Genomic DNA, 18,803 nt, shown 5'->3' with positions numbered 1-18,803 from the left:
TGACAGAGTGGTTGTTTCCTTGATAGGATATGGTTTAAATAGCTCTAAAATATGGAAAGTTAAAGGGGCACAAAAAGATAAATGAGTTTTTCTAATTTTATATAATGCTTAAGTTTCCTCTTTATGATACACCAAGGACATGAGGGTTTTTCTAATAGTTGTTAAACAATCATTCAACAAATGCTCAGGCATTCTTATAATATCAAGTCAATCTTTTCCCAATAGGACCATTAAGTAAACATGCTTCTGAAAATTTTATATATTGGAGCCATCCCCACTCTTGAAAAGTGATATAAAGATATGAATAAATAGTCCTCAAAATAGGAATTATGAACTAATAACAATATGAAAGATTTCTCCACATCATTAATAAGAGAAATTCAAATCAAAGCAACTCTGAGCTTTCACTTCACACCTAGAAAATTGACAAAGATGACAAATTTGGAAGTACTCAATGCTGTAGGGGCTATGGAAAGGCACACACAAGAATATACTATTTTTTCTAAACCCTTTCCTTCCATTGTAGAATCAATACTGTATGGTACTTCCTTTTTTTTTGGTATTTTATTTTATTTTTTAAACATTATTTTATTTGGTCATTTCCAAACATTATTCATTGGAAACAAAAATCATTTTCTTTTCCTCCCCCCCCCCCCTTCCCACCACCTCTCCCATAGCCGGCACATGATTCCACTGGGTATCACATGTGTTCTTGACTCGAACCCATTTCCGTGTTGTTGGTATTTGCATTAGAGTGTTCATTTAGAGTCTCTCCTCAGTCATATCCCCTCCACCCCTGTAGTCAAACAGTTGCTTTTCATCGGTGTTTTTACTCCCACAGTTTATCCTCTGCTTGTGGATAGTGTTTTTTAGATCCCTGCAGATTGTTCATGGACATTGCATTGACAGTAATGGAGAAGTCCATTACCTTCTATTGTACCACAGTGTATCAGTCTCTGTGTACAATGTTTTCCTGGTTCTGCTCCTTTCACTCTGCATCATTTCCTGGAGGTTGTTCCACTCTCTGTGGAATTCCTCCACTTTATTATTCCTTTTAGCACAATAGTATTCCATCACCAACATATACCACAATTTGTTCAGCCATTCCCCAATTGATGGGCATCCCCTCATTTTCCAATTTTTGGCCACCACAAAGAGTGCAGCTATGAATATTCTTGTACAAGTCTTTTTAATTATTATCTCTTTGGGGTATAAACCCAGCAGTGCTATAGCTGGATCAAAGGGCAGGCAGTTTTTTATCACCCTTTGTGCATACTTCCAAATTGCCCTCCAGAATGGTTGGATCAATTCACAACTCCACCAGCAATGAATTAATGTCCCTATTTTGCTGCATCCCCTCCAGCATTCATTACTTTCCACAATTGTCATGTTAGCCAATCTGCTAGGTGTGAGGTGATACCTCAGAGTTGCTTTGATTTGCATCTCTCTGATTATGAGATGTAGAACACTTTTTCATGTGCTTATTAATAGTTTTGATTTCTTTGGCTGAGAACTGCCTGTTCATGTCCCTTGCCCATTTATCAATTGGAGAATGGCTTAATTTTTTATACAATTGATTTAGCTCTTTGTAAATTTGAGTAATTAAACGTTTGTCAGGGGTTTTTATGAAGATTGCTTCCCAATTTGTTGCTTTCCTTCTGATTTTAGTTACATTGGTTTTGTTTGTACAAAAACTTTTTAATTTGCTGTATTTCAAATTATTTATTTTGCATTTTGTGACTCTTTCTAAGTCTTGCTTGGTTTTAAAATCTTTCACTTCCCAAAGGTCTGACATGTATACTATTCTGTGTTTGCCTAATTTTCTTATAGTTTCCTTCTTTATGTTCAAGTCAGTCACCCATTTTGAATTTATCTTGGTGTAGGGTGTGAGGTGTTGATCTATTCCTAGTCTCTCCCACACTGTCCTCCAATTTTCCCAGCAGTTTTTATGAAATAGTGTATTTTTATCCCGAAAGCTGGGTTCTCTGGGTTTGTCGTATATTGTCCTGCTGAGGTCACTTACCCCGAGTCTATTCCACTGATCCTCCTTTCTGTCTCTTAGCCAGTACCAAATTGTTTTGATGACCGCTGCTTTATAATATAGTCTGAGATCTGGGACTGCAAGGCCCCCTTCCTTTGTATTTTTTTTCATTGTTTCCCTGGATATCCTTGATCCTTTGTTCTTCCAAATGAACTTTGTTATGTTTTTTTCTAAATCAGTAAAAAAAAATTTTGGAAGTTCAATGGGTATGGTACTAAATAGATAAATGAGTTTGGGTAGGATGGTCATTTTTATTATATTGGCTCATCCTACCCATGAACAGTTAATGTTCTTCCAATTGTTCAAGACTAGCTTTAGTTGTGTGGAGAGTGTTTCGTAGTTGTGTTCATATAGTTCCTGTGTTTGTCTTGGGAGATAGATTCCTAGGTATTTTATTTTGTCTAAGGTGATTTTGAATGGGATTTCTCTTTCTAGTTCTTGCTGCTGAGCTGTGTTGGAAATATATAGAAATGCTGATGACTTATGTGGGTTTATTTTGTATCCTGCAACTTTGCTAAAGTTGTTGATTATTTTGATTAGCTTTTTGGTTGAATCTCTAGGATTCTTTAAGTAGACCATCATGTCATCCGCAAAGAGTGATAACTTGGTCTCCTCCTTGCCTATTTTGATGCCTTCAATTTCTTTTTCTTCTCTAATTGCTACTGCTAGTGTTTCTAATACAATGTCAAATAATGTTTGACACTGTTTAGCTGCCCTCCACTAATAGACTACTAGAAGAACTATGGATTGGCTCAATCATTCTGGGAAGTAATTTGGAGTCATGCTTAAAAAGTGACTAAAATGCACACATAAATTAACCCTAGATTAATAAATCACTTATGTAGGTTAAAAAATAGAAGTTCTACATGTAGCAAAACATTCATAGTAGTATTTTGCCTTTTTTTCTTATATTAAGGAATTGGAAACAAAGATACTGGTCAATTGAGGAATAGTTCTCAAAATTGCCATTCATATAATATTGTGCCATAATAATTATAATGAAGAATTCAGAGAAGAATGGGCAATTTATATGAACTCAGAGTGAAGTAAGCAAGAGTAGGAAAACAACATGTACAATGCCAATAGTGTAAGCAGAAAGCAAAACAACAAATTTTATGCAATTGTGCTTTCAGAGAATGGTTAAGAAAATGTACCTCTTGCCCAGAGGTGGGGACTATGGAACATTCTATACAAATAGCAGCTCAGTTAATGTGCTGTCTAGTTTTACTCAACTACTTAATCATTTTTTCATATTTATGGCAAAGGATGGCTTGCTGGCTTGGGGAGGAAAAGGATATACTTGGAAAAGAAGGCATTTTCAAAAACAAACTATATATTTAAAACAAGAAAACTATATCTCCAACACAGCTCAGCAGCAAGAACTAGAAAGAGAAATCCCATTCAAAATCACCTTAGACAAAATAAAATACCTAGGAATCTACCTCCCAAGACAAACACAGGAACTATATGAACACAACTACAAAACACTCGCCACACAACTAAAACTAGACTTGAGCAAATGGAAAAACATTAACTGCTCATGGATAGGACGAGCCAATATAATAAAAATGACCATCCTACCCAAACTTATTTATCTATTTAGTGCCATACCCATTGAACTACCAAAATACTTCTTCACTGATTTAGAAAAAACCATAACAAAGTTCATTTGGAAGAACAAAAGATCAAGGATATCCAGGGAAATAATGAAAAAAACACATATGATGGGGGCCTTGCAGTCCCTGACCTAAAACTATATTACAAAGCAGCAGTCATCAAAACAATTTGGTACTGGCTAAGAAACAGAAAGGAAGATCAGTGGAATAGACTGGGGGAAAGCGACCTCAGCAAGACAGTATACGATAAACCCAAAGATCCCAGCTTTTGGGACAAAAATCCACTATTCGATAAAAACTGTTGGGAAAATTGGAAGACAGTGTGGGAGAGACTAGGAATAGATCAACACCTCACACCCTACACCAAGATAAATTCAAAATGGGTGAGTGACTTAAACATAAAGAAGGAAACCATAAGTAAATTGGGTAAACACAGAATAGTATACATGTCAGACCTTTGGGAGGGGAAAGGCTTTAAAACCAAGCAAGATATAGAAAGAATCACAAAATGTAAAATAAATAATTTTGACTACATCAAACTAAAAAGCTTTTGTACAAACAAAACCAATGTAACTAAAATCAGAAGGGAAACAACAAATTGGGAAAAAATCTTCATAGAAACCTCTGACAAAGTTTTAATTACTCATATTTATAATGAGCTAAATCAATTATACAAAAAATCAAGCCATTCTCCAATTGATAAATGGGCAAGGGAAATGGATAGGCAGTTCTCAGATAAAGAAATCAAAACTATTAACAAGCACATGAAGAAGTGTTCTAAATCTCTTATAATCCGAGAGATGCAAATCAAAACAACTCTGAGGTATCACCTCACACCTAGCAGATTGGCTAACATAACAGCAAAGGAAAGTAATGAATGCTGGAGGGGATGTGGCAAAGTAGGGACATTAATTCATTGCTGGTGGAGTTGTGAACTGATCCAGCCATTCTGGAGGGCAATTTGGAACTATGCCCAAAGGGCGACAAAAGAATATCTACCCTTTGACCCAGCCATAGCACTGCTGGGTCTGTACCCCAAAGAGATAATGGACAAAAAGACTTGTGCAAAAATATTCATAGCTGCGCTCTTTGTGGTGGCCAAAAACTGGAAAACGAGGGGATGCCCATCAATTGGGGAATGGCTGAACAAACTGTGGTATATGTTGGTGATGGAATACTATTGTGCTAAAAGGAATAATAAAGTGGAGGAGTTCCATGGAGACTGGAACAACCTCCAGGAAGTGATGCAGAGCAAGAGGAGCAGAACCAGGAGAACATTGTACACAGAGACTAATACACTGTGGTATAATCGAACGTAATGGACTTCTCCATTAGTGGCGGTGTAATGTCCCTGAACAACTTGCAGGGATCCAGGAGAAAAAAACACCATTCATAAGCAAAGGATAAACTATGGGAGTGAAAACACCGAGGAAAAGCAACTGCCTGAATACAGAGGTTGAGGGGACATGACAGAGGAGAGACTCTAAATGAACACTCTAATGCAAATACTATCAACAAAGCAATGGGTTCAAATCAAGAAAACATCTAATGCCCAGTGAATTTACGCGTCGGCTATGGGGGGTGGGGGGGAGGAAAAGAAAATGATCTATGTCTTTAACGAATAATGCTTGGAAATGATCAAATAAAATATATTAAAAAAAACAAGAAAACTATGCATACTAAGTTAATAAGGGATAGGAATGAGATCTATGATTTCATTAATATAAGGGACTTTCTGGATAAGGAGTCTTCGAGTTATTTAGGGCAGTGAGAATTTACTTGCCAAGGTTCACAAAGCCATTCTATGACTGTTAAAAGATGGCAAAAATGTAGATGCAAACACCCTAATTTCTATTCACGAGCATTAAAACCAAGAAAGTGGTTCACTTAATCTATTGGAATTCAAAAAGGAGACAATTATGAAATCAGATTTTTTTTTTTATCCAAAGGTAGAGTTAGCAAAAACTTACCTGGATGACTGATACGATACAGGAGTACTACTTGAAATGCATTTATGTTATGGTGCTCAGTTGACCAACCAACCACGAGAAATTGCAATAATAGTTGATGAGGAATCTAAAATTAGCTAGCCCTTCGTATTCTGAGCACTATTAAAACTGGATTAGAATTGGGCCCATGTGTGTTGGAGCCCACTCAAATTCGCTCTTGAAAGCCAATTGTTAAATTTTTAGTGTGACTAATGCACTGTTGGTGTAGTTGTGATTTGATTCAACCATTCTGGAAAGCAATTTGGAATTATGCTTAAATAGCTCTAAAACTGTGTTTCTTGATCTAGCATACCACTACTAAGTCTTAAGTCAATATCCCAAAAAGATAAAAAAGGGGAAATGTGGGGGTGGGGGAGAATATATTTGTACAAAAATACTTATCTCAGCTTTTTGTAGTACATAAGAATTGAAAATAGAAGGGTTGTTCATCAATTGGGGAATGGCCAGACAAGTTGTGATATATAATTGTAATGGAATTTTATCATGCTCTAAGAAATGACAAGAAGGATAATGTCAGAAAAATTTGAAAAGATTTACATGAATTCATGCAAAGTGAAGTGAGCAGAACCAGAACACTCTGCACGGTAACAGCAATATTTTTTGATGAACAACTATGAATGGCCTAATTATTCTCAGAAATACAGTAATCTAAGACACTTCCAGAAATTCATGGTGAAAATGCTATTTGCCTTCAGAGAAATGCAGACCATTTCATTTTTCTTTCTTCTTTTCTTTTTTAAAATATCTTCCATGTAATAAGTAATATGGGAAAATGTTTTATATGATATGCATGTAAAATGCATTTTAGATTTCTTACCATCTCAGGGAGAGGAGAAGGGTTGAAGAGATTAAGGAAGGGGCACTAGAAGGAATGGAGAGAAATTGCAATTAAAGAAATTGAGTGTTAGAATTGTTTTTACATATAATTGGGGAAAATAAAATCTTTAAAAAAAAAAAAGAAAAGAAAATTTTATTTTTTTAAACCCTTACCTTCTGTCTTAGAATAAACACAGTGTATTGGTTCCAAGGCAGAAGAGTGGTAAGACCAGGCAATGAGGGTTAAGTGACTTGCCCAGGGTCACACAGGTAGGAAGTATATGAGGTCAGATTTGAACCCAGGACCTCTCATCTCTGGACCTGGCTCTCAATCCACTGAGCCACCAATCTGGCCCCCAAAAAAGAAAGTAAAATTTTAGTGTGAGCATTTACATCTTAGAAATCAGCAGTTATAAATCAGACATTTATTTTTTATGGGTTTTCTAGACTTAAGAAAGTGATGGAGAAAATGTTAATGTAAATTAAAATTAAAAGTATGTCCTGCAGACATTTTGCTGGTTGTTAAACTTTTACCAGCACATGTTTAATTAGGCTTAATAAAACTCTAACATTATCAGTAACTAAAACTCTTGGGGTTATGACTTTTCTTCTATATTTAGATACAGACTTCCCCGGACATTATATGAGATAAGCATTCTTATACTTGACAGGAGAATATGAAGGTTCAAGCAATATGGCTTGCTTATTTTGGGCCTAACGTGTACATTTTCCATCACTATTGAGAGGATGCTAGATGTTAATGATGCTATAACATATCTAAATTTGATTCAATTCAACTATTGTTCATTGGGCTACCATATGAAAGGCATTGTACTAAGACTTAGGGAAAGCACAGGTGAGTAAGACATGGTCCCTCTCTTTATAGGATGAAATCTGTTGGGGAAGATGGAACAGGATAGGCTGCACTAAGTCTTACTACAATGACTCATCTTGCTGTGGAAATGACCAGAGTGTTTTTCCAGTGCATAACAAGTATGGCTCTAGTGGACATCTGTCTATGCTGTCAGGACCAAACTAGCCAAGTACCCTGAAGTTTGTCCCCAACAGGTTAACTGACCTATTGAAGGATTGTAATACTCGTAACTAAAAAAAAAAGGATGAAATGTGAGAAATTATTTCTCTTGAATATACTGGTATTCAACAAAAACAAGTCAAACATAGGGCAAGTCAGTAAATAACTACTTTTATGATAACCAAAAGGGGGTTTCTAAGGCTTTCAAAGTCTAATTCTGGATCTAAGGTCTAATTCCATTAAAATTATGGCTTTTCTTTCTCTTGATATAGATATATTACTAATTTTATTTGGTGTGTAACAGTCATTAGTAAAAGTAATTTGAGGCTCAAAAATGGAAAGACAAAGGGGAGACAGAGGGGGACAAAGACAATGAGAAGAGATAGAAAAAGAAACTAGAGAAAGGAAGAGAGATTGTCTTTAGTTAGGAACACAATCATTGGAATCTCTCCAGCTTCCAAGATGCAATATGGAAATGGTGCCTGAAAAGTGTTGGGAGTAAAATGGACAACAAAGGGCACTAAAGACTTTTAATAGACAAGTAGCAGATTGTTTGTTGTAAGCAGACAATCTGCTACTTGGCTTGTAACTTTTCAAAGGTTAGAAAGTGACAGAAACTAAACATGTTGCAAAGTGTATGAAAGAAACACTTTAAGAACATGGAATTTTCATTGCTGGTGGAGTTGTGAACTGATCCAGCCATTCTGGAGGGCAATTTGGAACTATGCACAAAGGGCAATAAAAGAATGTCTACCCTTTGATCCAGCCATAGCACTGCTGGGTCTGTACCCCAAAGAGATAATGGACAAAAAGACTTGTACAAAAATATTCATAGCTGCACTCTTTGTGGTAGCCAAAAACTGGAAAACGAGGGGATGCCCATCCATTGGGGAATGGCTGAACAAATTGTAGTATATGTTGGTGATGGAATACTATTGTGCTAAAAGGAATAATAAAGTGGAGGAATTCCATGGAGACTGGAACAACCTCCAGGAAGTGATGCAGAGCGAGAGGAGCAGAACCAGGAGAACATTATACACAGAGACTGATACATTGTGGTACAATCGAAGGTGATGGACTTCTCCATTAGTGGCAGTGTAATGTCCCTGCACAATTTGCAGGGATCAAGGAGAAAAAACACTATCCATAAGCAGAGGACAAACTGAGGGAGTAGAAACACCGAGGAAAAGCAACTGCCTGACTACAATGGCTGAGGGGACATGACAGAGGAGAGACTCTAAATGAACACTCTAATGCAAATACTAACAACATGGCAATGGGTTCAAATCAAGAACACATGTGATATCCAGTGGAATCACAAGTCGGCCACGGAGGGTGGGAGGGAGGAAAAGGAAATGATCTTTGTCTTTAATGAAAAATGCATGGAAATGATCAAATAAAATACTATAAAATTTAAAAAAAAATCTAAAGCTCAAATCACACACACAAAAAAGAACATGGAATTTTGTCAGCTAATGCAGGTCACAACCAACCCTTCTGGACTAGGTAGATGGTCTGTGACAGTTACAATAACTAAAAACCAAAATGGCCTTGCAGTCACCCAGTTGATGGGCCTCTCATAATTTAACAGAGACAATGAAGTCTCTGCCGGAGCACACACACTAAACCAGACCTTGCTTTTCCCTAGCATAGCCTTTAAGACCACTGGTTCATTTTCATGGTGCAATGAGCTACAAGAGTAGAACTTGAATAGTGACCTAAACATGGCTGATAAACATAAAGGAAAACTGATAAGTGGAACTGAACCACTTGAGGAGGAAATATCTCTTAATTCTCTAAGGAACAGTGATCTGGATTCACAGGTACTATCAGATGAGAAGTCAAGTATGTGTGTGCGAGAGAGGTAGAGACAGAGAGAAAAAAGAGAGACAGATATATATATCCCAGAATTCTGGAAAGAGGACTTCAAAGGAAGCAGAGGAGGAATCATTCAATAGAAGAAATGGACCCAAAGGATCTAAAACTCTGAAGAATTCCATTTCCATCCCCCTTTCCCACTCCTCCACTCCCATAGTGTCAGTCATTTTATGAATTTCTCTGTGTGTATCCCTCCTCCCTCATCTATCAATGAGTATGAAAAAGAACCTCTCCTTTTTTTGACAGGGTAAATCTAGTAGTTGAGTGAATGTTATGGAGTTTTCCTAGATTTCAACAAAACATTTAATAATTTACCATTTTTAAGAGAGTAGACAAAGATATGGGAATGCTACAGAGAATATAAAGAGCTATATTACTAATTGGAGTTAACACAAATTAGGCTGTAGTACATTTTGGGACTAGTTAAGAAGGCAGACCCAAAGTACCATTACTAGGAATTAGTAGAAGACCACCCCAACAATCCAGACTTGATTCCTTGTCATTTAACTTCTTTTTTTCAATAATTGGTTAAAGACACAGATGGCCTCTTTATAAAATATGCAAGTGACAAGTAGAGGAGATACCTTGTATATTTATGACACTCAGGATCCAGCAAAATCTCAACCTCAGTAATTGTGGTGAATCTAATGAAATGAAATGAAATAGTGATAACTCTAAAGCTGTATACTTGGATTAAAAGGAGAACCTTTTCACTAGGATGTGGGAACTTTATGAACTGAGCTGACTGCAGATCCCACTTCAGGCAAAAGTGAAATATGGCATCCAAAAACATAGCAGTCTTAGACTGGACAAGATGATATCAAATGACCAGGACTTGTCAGAATATATAGGCATTGTGTGTAATGCTGGGTGCTCCATTTTGAAAGAATATGAGTTAATCTGGAAAGGACTTAGAGATATGTGACAAAGGTAGTAAAGGGCCTAAAATTCCTTCCATATATGAACCATGTAAAGAAACAAGGGAGATTTAACCTTGAGAGAACTTTGATAGATCATAATAGTCATCTTTAAGCTGGTGAAGGACTTTTGTTGGAGGAATAGATTTCTTGCAATCACAATTGTACCCACATGGCAGAATTAGGAGCAATGGGTGCCAAAGAGAGAAATTTAGGATTCAAGTAAGGAAACACTTTTATTAGTTACTGTACTATTCAAAAGTGGAATAAATTGCCTTAAGTGGAATTGGGGTTTTTCTTAGTAGGAGTCTTCGGCAAAGTCTGAATGACCACTTATTAAATATTATATATTACTTCATTCTCCACACTTTATAATGATCCAGTCAAACTATCCTTCTTCTGTTCCTTCTTCACAAATATCCATTACCAATCTTTGTGCATTAGCCCAACGTGTTTCCCAGACCTGGAACATTTCCCTCCTCCTCTCAAACTTTTTCCTATATTCCCTCAAAGCTCATTTCAATTGCTGCTGGGTTGTGGTGCATATGTTCTTATTTGTATGAGATGTGAAAATCAATGGACAAAGTGTGAATATGAAATTTGAGAGTTTTGTAACTTGGTGAATCAATGGGAATATAACTGAGGAGCTGAGGTGCCTTTTGGCACTGCCTTGAGTGAGAAGAGAAAGATTATGCATGGAAATACAGTTGTGATCTGGTTGCTAAAAATCAGTATGTACCTGTCGAGAGTAAACAATGATGAAAAGCTAAAAAATCCGATTCTATTCTGTATGATGCCTAGGAATCATGATAAACTAAGCTCTCCTAGTTTCTATTTCAGAAGATCATCTTCAGATGGACCAATGAGTGACAGTAGTTTAGACAGCGTAATACAAACCTCTTATACTTCTAAATAATGTAATTACCATAAAATAGCCGTCTCTTGAAATCTGATGAAATTATCTTTGATGACCTCTATGAGTATTTAAAATGTACTTTATCTTTGCAAAACCACATAACATCTCTAAGAAAGGCTGAATTTGGTGACAACTTTTTTAAAAGCTATTTTTTAAACCCACAGTTTCATTGCATTATTTTTTCATTTCTCAGAGAGTTGTTTTACAGCACATAAAGACTTATTCTTGATACTCATAATTCCATTTCTCAACCCTATAGATTCTGAGATTGTCTAGGAGGGATTGAGACTCTGAGACTCTTAAGACACGCAGGAACAGAAGAAATTGGTAAGAAATGAAGAAAATTGGGGAGGAAGAGAAGGAAAAAGGACTAGATAAGCACAAGAGTTAAGATTTTAAGATAAGATTCAATCACAATAAATAGGATAGAGATTTTAGAGCCATTTTAAAGGAAATATATTACCATATTACCACACAGGAATTAAGGTTTCTTTGATGTTGAATTTTGAAATTGGTAGTTTTGATTTAGGCTACCACAAGAGCCAGAAAGCATAGGAAACCAGTACCATGGCTTTAATTGAGAGAATTCCCCCTATTTGGGGAGAGGAATGATATTTAATGGAGGTGGCTGGTGTGAGAATTTATTTTTCATATACTAGATTAATTCCTACATATTAGAGAGAATTACTGTGTATTTCTCTCTCTGGGATCTGGATCAAAAATACTGCCTAGTCTGTGGCTTTTTTGCATTTCCTTTTTCCTTGGAAATCCCAAAGAATGTCTCCTTTATAAAATAGAATTTGGTTAATAAGACAAGGGCTCTTTTCACATGGATGTGACTGTTGGTTTGGGAAAGGACCAAGGGTCTGAGGGACCTCTTAGCTATCAGCAATTAAGGATGTCTTGGGAAGGTAAAGGGAGGGACCAAATAATGAGTTCCTAACAATCTGTCAGGCTGCCTGACTCAGTTGGGATTGTTTCTGGTTATAAGAGGCAGCAAAGGAGATCTATATCAGTTTATGGGTTACAATGAATAGTGGCCTAACCAATAAACTTGATATAATCAGTAAACATATTATTACCAAAAATCAATCTTTCGAGATAATTTTAATTGTAACATTGGTTTATATATTGGATGTCTAATTATCTCTGTTTCTCTTTAGCTTTTTTTGAAACTATTGGCAAAAACATATTAGGACCTATTGTCCCATTGGTACATTGCTCCAAGACCATCAATCATGCACTATATCTCAAAGAGAGTAACCATTGTTACTACAGTCTTCAAATACAAAGATTCATTTCAAAAACAATTTTAAATGCCTACTTTGTATTTTCTTGAATTGGTTAAATTTATTTATTTATGCTTCTATCAATTGGATTTTTAATATGTTTCAACTCTATCCAAGACACTTTTCATGTAAAGGGAAATTTATTGTTAAAATTTTTAAATGTTTTAAAAATATTTTTCCATGTTTATATATTTCATTTTCTTTCCCTCCCTTCTTCCCTACAACCTCACAAATCCAATAATCACTTCCATGTTATACAAATGTTATCACTTATACCTATTTTCCATATTATTCATTTTTACAATAAAGCAAATAAAGGGGAAAATTTAAAAGCACCTAATGATTAATATACTGCAAAATGCCTAGTGCATGCCTAAGTACTTTTGTTGTAATTCCAAATGGATAACCCCTTTGAACTTATGAACCCCACTTTAAAGTATTCAGATCTTGCCATGCAGGATCATGGATTTATAACTGAAAGGGCCCTTTGAGGGCATTAAATCCAGCCCTACTTTTTTTATAGATAAAGAAAATGAGGCACCGAAATGTTCAGGGAATTATCCAGGGTTATATAACTGAAACCAGCCTAAAATGCGATCTTACATTACTGTGGGAACTTGATGAGTTTTCTTTAGGTTATAAATCTCACTACAAATACATGGGTAGAGAAATGGAAATGTTGGGAGACTGAGGTGCATGCTCGCTTTTAGATGTCATGAAGCATCTTTTAGGTACATGAAATAGCTGACCACCCATTGTTATGATTTCATGCACACCTAGAAATTTATCAGTGCTGTTTGATTTTTGAAAGTCCACCATTAGAACTTCTTTCACTTAACATTTGAACCTCAAAATGCCATTAATCTTAAAAAAGTTATTTATTCATACCTTAATGAGAATGAAAACTCTAATAGTTTTGTTTTGTTTTGTTTTAATACCAAGTATCCATTCCATGGCAAAAGAGTAATAAGAGTTAGACAACTGGGCTTAAGTGTCTTACCTTAGGTTATACAACTAGGAAGTGTCTGAGGTCAGATTTGAATCCAGGACCTCCTGTCTTCAGACCTGGTGCTTTATCCACTAAACCACATAGCCGTCCCAATAATAGTACTAAAATCTCTATATGAAAAGCATCAGGCATTATGAATAGCTAGCAAACCATGGAGATAAGACTCATGCTTAAATAGCTACAATACGAATTAGAATGATTCAGAAATTAGAAAAGGACAACTACAACAAAATTAGAGATTTGAAGAGGGGGAAACTACTTTTGGTTGATGGGGAAAAGATTAAAGAAGGAGGGGTGAGAGAGGACCAGGAAGACTTCATGAAGGTAACAATTGGGATGATTCTGAGAAAGGTTATGGAATTTGGCAGGTGGAGGTTGGGGAAGGGTATTCCAGCCTTAGACACTTTCTAGCTTTGTGACCTTGGTCAAGTCACTTTACCTATTTGCTTCAGTTTCATCATCTGTAAAATGAGCTGTAGAAGGAAGTAGCAAACCAAGGAGTCATAAAGAATTTGGTATGACTGAAGTTACTCAACAATAACAATTCCTGGCAAAGGTGAGAAAACGTAGGAATATTCCATGGATGTGTGTATAACACTTTGATCACATTTATAAATAGTAGTAGTGAAAAATAGTAGTAGGCTTATAATAGTAATAATAGTGAAAAATAGTAGTGGGTTTATAAATAGTAGTAGTGAAAAATAACACCAGTGGAAAAGGTTGGAACCAAGTTTATGAGGACTAAATTTATATTGCAAAAAAGTGCTAGAACTGGTCAACCACCTATTCCCAACTTCCGTCATTCCATCCTTTACTCCCTATTGTCATCCAGACTATCCCTCCTTCCTGGAATATTCTCCTTCTTTGGTTCTATTTATTGGAGCTCCTGTTTTTTTCTCAGTTTAAAACTCAGCTTAAGGGTCACCTTTTACAAAATATTTCCTCTTTCTATTTACTGTTTTCCTACCTGAATACTTTATGTTTATTTCACATATATGTTTTGCTTTTATTTATCTCTGTGTTTTGCTAGAGGGGCGCTAGTGCCATGTCAAAGGGAGAACTATTGTTTTTCTTTTATAGAAATCACTCTTAGGGTTACCTTGCAGCCTTCTCATCCTTTTAAAAGCAAATAATTAGGGATTAAACAAATCGATTTAATGTGATGCTTTTTCTTCAAAAGCTGTCATTCATTCTCTATCCCTATGAAATAGGTATGACCTCAGCCTTTTAAAAATGGGGAAAGTGAGGTAAAGAGTAGGTGGGACACTTTTCCAAGGTTGTTTAGCTATCTGGGTTTGGTCAAGTTGAAACTCTTACCAAGGTCTCCAAGTTCACTGTTCTTCCCTCTAGATTATTTGTCTGTTTATATATATATATGATTTTCCTCTCTTGAACCAGGATAATATTTGTCTGTAATGAATGTAATGGGTCTCCTCTAGAGACTCAAAATCTTATTATAGTCCACAGTTCATCAACATATATGCACAGAGGCATATTCCAAGCTCACTTTGCATCCACGAGCCCAAACGGAGTATCCAATATGATACTAAACAAATTAAAGTTTTACTTTTTTTTTTTTAGATTTCCAGCCAGCATGTCACCTTGCCAAACAGAGTGCTTCTGTTGAGTCCTTTTCATCACCAGGAGAGATTTTTACACATTCTGCAAGGTTGTGAAGATTATATTTGATGAACTCTGTCTCTCAGACAGAGCTCAGTGTTTGAACACAGCTTTCTTTCATTTTTCTTACACCCTTACCTTCTGTCTTAGAATCAATACTGTGTATTGGTTCCACAACAGAAGAGCAGTAATGGTTAGGCAATTGGGGTTAAGTGACTTACCTAGAGTCACACAGTTAGGAAGCAACTCAGGCCAGATTTGAACCCAGCTCCTCCCATCTCCAGGCCTGGCTGTCTAACCACTGAACCACCTAGCTGCCCCAAATACAGCTTTTCTGATCAAACCACTCTTAGGTTTTTCAATTCTAACACGCCAGAAGATAATTAGAAATCAATTGATTCACAAGAATCAATTGTTCCCTTTATAAAGGCAATTTGAAAAATGAGCTGACTTCTAACCAGAGTATCATCCCAGTCCCACTGAAAGCAGGTTTTTGATTATGATAATGGAATCGTGTCTTTTATTTCTGACAAATGAACTCTTAACATTCACATAGGTGGACATGGTAGAGATCCTGGGCTAAAAAAGAATTCTGTCTTTCATAACAAGACATAATGTTGATTTTTAGTTTCTTTAAGCAACAATCCACATGTACAATATACACCCAGGACCAAGATAATTATTGGCATGAAAATACATTATTACATTGGGCTTCACATAAAAATATACAAGAGTATCTATTCAGTAAATCACATCTGGCCACAGTGGTGAAACATTTTAAGGAATTTTTCATATTGTACATTTTCCAGGCTCTAATTGTTTCAGCAAAAATCCATTTTATTTCTGCATAGTTCTATATGCTGCCTAAAATGAAACTGAAATTGTAAGCCTAGTAAAAATCTTATAATCATTTTCATACTTGGGATTAAGAAGGAAGTTGCTAGGAGAGTAAATGGCTGCCAGAGAAGTAAAGACAGAATCAAGGAGATGGCTAAATCTGCTGCTCATGACAGGTGTTGCTACCAGACTGTTTAGAGCCCCTTCAATTCAATTTTTTCATTCAGTTTCACTTCAATTCAAATTTGAGCCAAGCACAAAACCTAGCTCTGGAAATTCAACAGGTGTTGCTGTTTAGATAATTCCTGGGGTGAGACAGGATTCCAAACAAACTAAGTTCACCTGTGAACAGAATGAACAGAATAACAAGAGATCAGGAGCCCAAGTAGGGCATGGAAATAGAAGGGAGCTCAGCAAGGTGTTCAAACACCTGGTCATCAAAGAACAAAAGACGTCCAGGGGTCTAGGAGCAATTGTCTTGGGAACAAGAAGTTGACTGAAGTGTGATTTCAACCACTTTTTTTCCCTTTCAAATTGGAAACTAAAAGAATGATTTTTTTATTTCTACATAATTAGTTAGGTTTGAGATCTCTTGTACATCTCTCCTGATAGGTGCTTACTATGTCTTTTCTCTGGATAGAGAGCTAAAAAAGATAAAAGAAAATCTGGATGAAAAGTAATCTGAGTTGCATACATAATTTTGCACGTGGAAGAGGCAAATCAATTCTTATCAAGGATGATATTTCCCGCTTCATCTTTGATTCGAACTCTTCCCGAAATATACTTTGTTTTCTGATGGCCAGTGTTATATACAGTCTTGATGGTGCCATTGGGGAACTCTCTCCTCTTGTACTGTGAAGTGTGGATCTCCTTGTGCCCATTATTGAATATAATGGTTTTATCTCCATTCCTAATAAGAAAGAATTAGTCTCATAAAGTATTTGGTGTGGTAGCCAATAATAAAGCAATATAGAAATAGGGTCACAGGTTGAAAATGGGAGATGCCACTGCTACCCAGATCTATTTTCCTCACACAGCATCTTAGGTGTTCTCAGGAACTCACAGAATCATGTGGTATTGGAATTTGCTACACTACCAATTTGAAAATTATCACTTCTCTCACTGTAGATCCTAAAAAATTCATATTTATTATAAACATATAATTTATATAATCGATTTAAACAATTGAACATCTGGTCTTACTTTTTATTTAAGAAACTTTAAGCATGGCAATTGACAAATAAATATTAGATAATATTCATTAAACCTCCATTTTATTTTATTTTTTAACCTTTAAGTTCCATCTTAGAATCAATACTATGTATGGTTCCAAGGCAATAGAGAGGTAAGGGCTAGGCAATAGGGGTTAAGTGACTTGCCCAGGGTCATACAACTATGATGTTTCTGAACTCAGGACCTTCTGTCTTTCGACCTGCCTCTTAATCCTTTGAGCCAGCTAGCTACCCCTTAATATCCATTTCCTATATGGAAGCTAAGTGACTCAGAAAAAGTCCAGAATAGCACAGGAATGATGGAGAAGAAGAAAACCTCCAGTCTTCATGTTACCTTTTTTCTACCTTTGATCTTATCCATGCAACAGGGATTGGCTACTGACAGCCCAGTCTTAATTCCCTGCACAGTAAGCACTACAGGCAAAGAAAGAATTGTTACCATTTTCTACTCCTATTATACCCATGATAGGATGACTATTTGGCCCAACAGGAAAATTGTCAAGCCTGGAGTCAAGAAACCCTTGGATACTTACTCTCGGAGTGATCCTGGGCAAGTCACTTAACCTTATTTGTCTCAGTTCATTATCTGTCAAATGAACTGGAGAAGGGAATGGCAAACTACTCCGGTATCTCTGCAAAGAAAATCTCAAATGGGGTCCTGAAAAGTCAGACATAACTGAAATGACTGAACAACAAAACACATATAAAGAATAATCCTTTCTTTGCCTGTATACCTTGTCCTCTAAGTTTCCCTGGCTTCCTTCAAATGTCAGTTGAAATCCCATCTTCTATAGAAGACCTTTCTCCCATTCATCCCCCTTTGGGAAACATTTTCACCTATTCTGTATATATCATTATTTTTCAGTTGTTCAGTCGAGTCTTGACTGTGTAACCCCTTGGATCAATTTGTTCATGGGATCTTCTTGGCAAAGATAATGCAATGGTTTGCCATTTCCTTCTCCAGCACATATCTTGTACCTAATAATTTACATGCTGTTTCTCACATTATAATATAAAGTACTGGAAGAGAAGGATTGTTTTTTAACTTTCTTTCCCCATCCTTTCATACACAGTGGCTGGCACATTTGATAATGCTTTTTGATTGACTGATAATTTGAATTTTCTACCAATCTCTAAGGAAATAAAGAGAAAAAAGAATAAAAGGAAAATTGGGGGGGGGAAGGATGCCTTAGATTTACATAAATTCACAATACTAACCTTTCTACTTTTATAAATGTCCCATCGGGGAACAGAGTCTCTTCTTGCCCGCTCTTGAGATGTTTCACTGTCCCATCTGGATACACAATTTCCTTAGTGCCATCAGGATGGTATTTTTCTATTTAGAAGCAATTTTAAAAAATAGTTAAAATATATTTTATTGAGTCTATTTAGAAGCAATTATTTTTTTGCCTAAATAATTTTATGAATTCTGCATTTTAGGAGATTGTTGGGAACAGAGGGATTGATTAAGACTTTAGTTGCTTCTAAGAAAAAGTTCAAGAGAATATCTGTTGAAAAGCATAAAGTTAACAACTTTTAAAAATGGGGGGGTGCAGCTGGGTGGCTCAGTGGATTGAGAGTCAGGCCTAG

The 18,803-nt window shown here is 36.1% G+C and overlaps 1 protein-coding gene across 5 annotated transcripts in view; it reads right to left on the bottom strand.

Annotated features, from left to right (window-relative positions):
- Window positions 1-15,647: 15,647 nt before the first annotated feature.
- LOC103097496 (centromere protein J-like) overlaps window positions 15,648-18,803 on the bottom strand; it is a 116,127-nt gene continuing 112,971 nt past the window's right edge. For all 5 annotated transcript variants that reach the window (XM_056819018.1, XM_056819017.1, XM_016429002.2 and 2 more), the window contains 2 exons: window positions 18,432-18,549; window positions 15,648-16,891 (listed from right to left, as the gene is read on the bottom strand). In XM_056819018.1, the coding sequence (XP_056674996.1) occupies window positions 16,702-16,891; window positions 18,432-18,549 (308 nt within the window). In that variant the 3' untranslated portion in view covers window positions 15,648-16,701. The remainder of the gene's footprint in view (window positions 16,892-18,431; window positions 18,550-18,803) is intronic.

This window comes from Monodelphis domestica, chromosome 2 (genome assembly GCF_027887165.1).
Source record: "Monodelphis domestica isolate mMonDom1 chromosome 2, mMonDom1.pri, whole genome shotgun sequence".
NCBI classification, from domain to species: Eukaryota; Metazoa; Chordata; class Mammalia; order Didelphimorphia; family Didelphidae; genus Monodelphis; species Monodelphis domestica.
The sequence above is the reverse complement of the archived record's forward strand: the minus strand, read 5'-3'. Positions and strand labels throughout refer to the sequence as shown.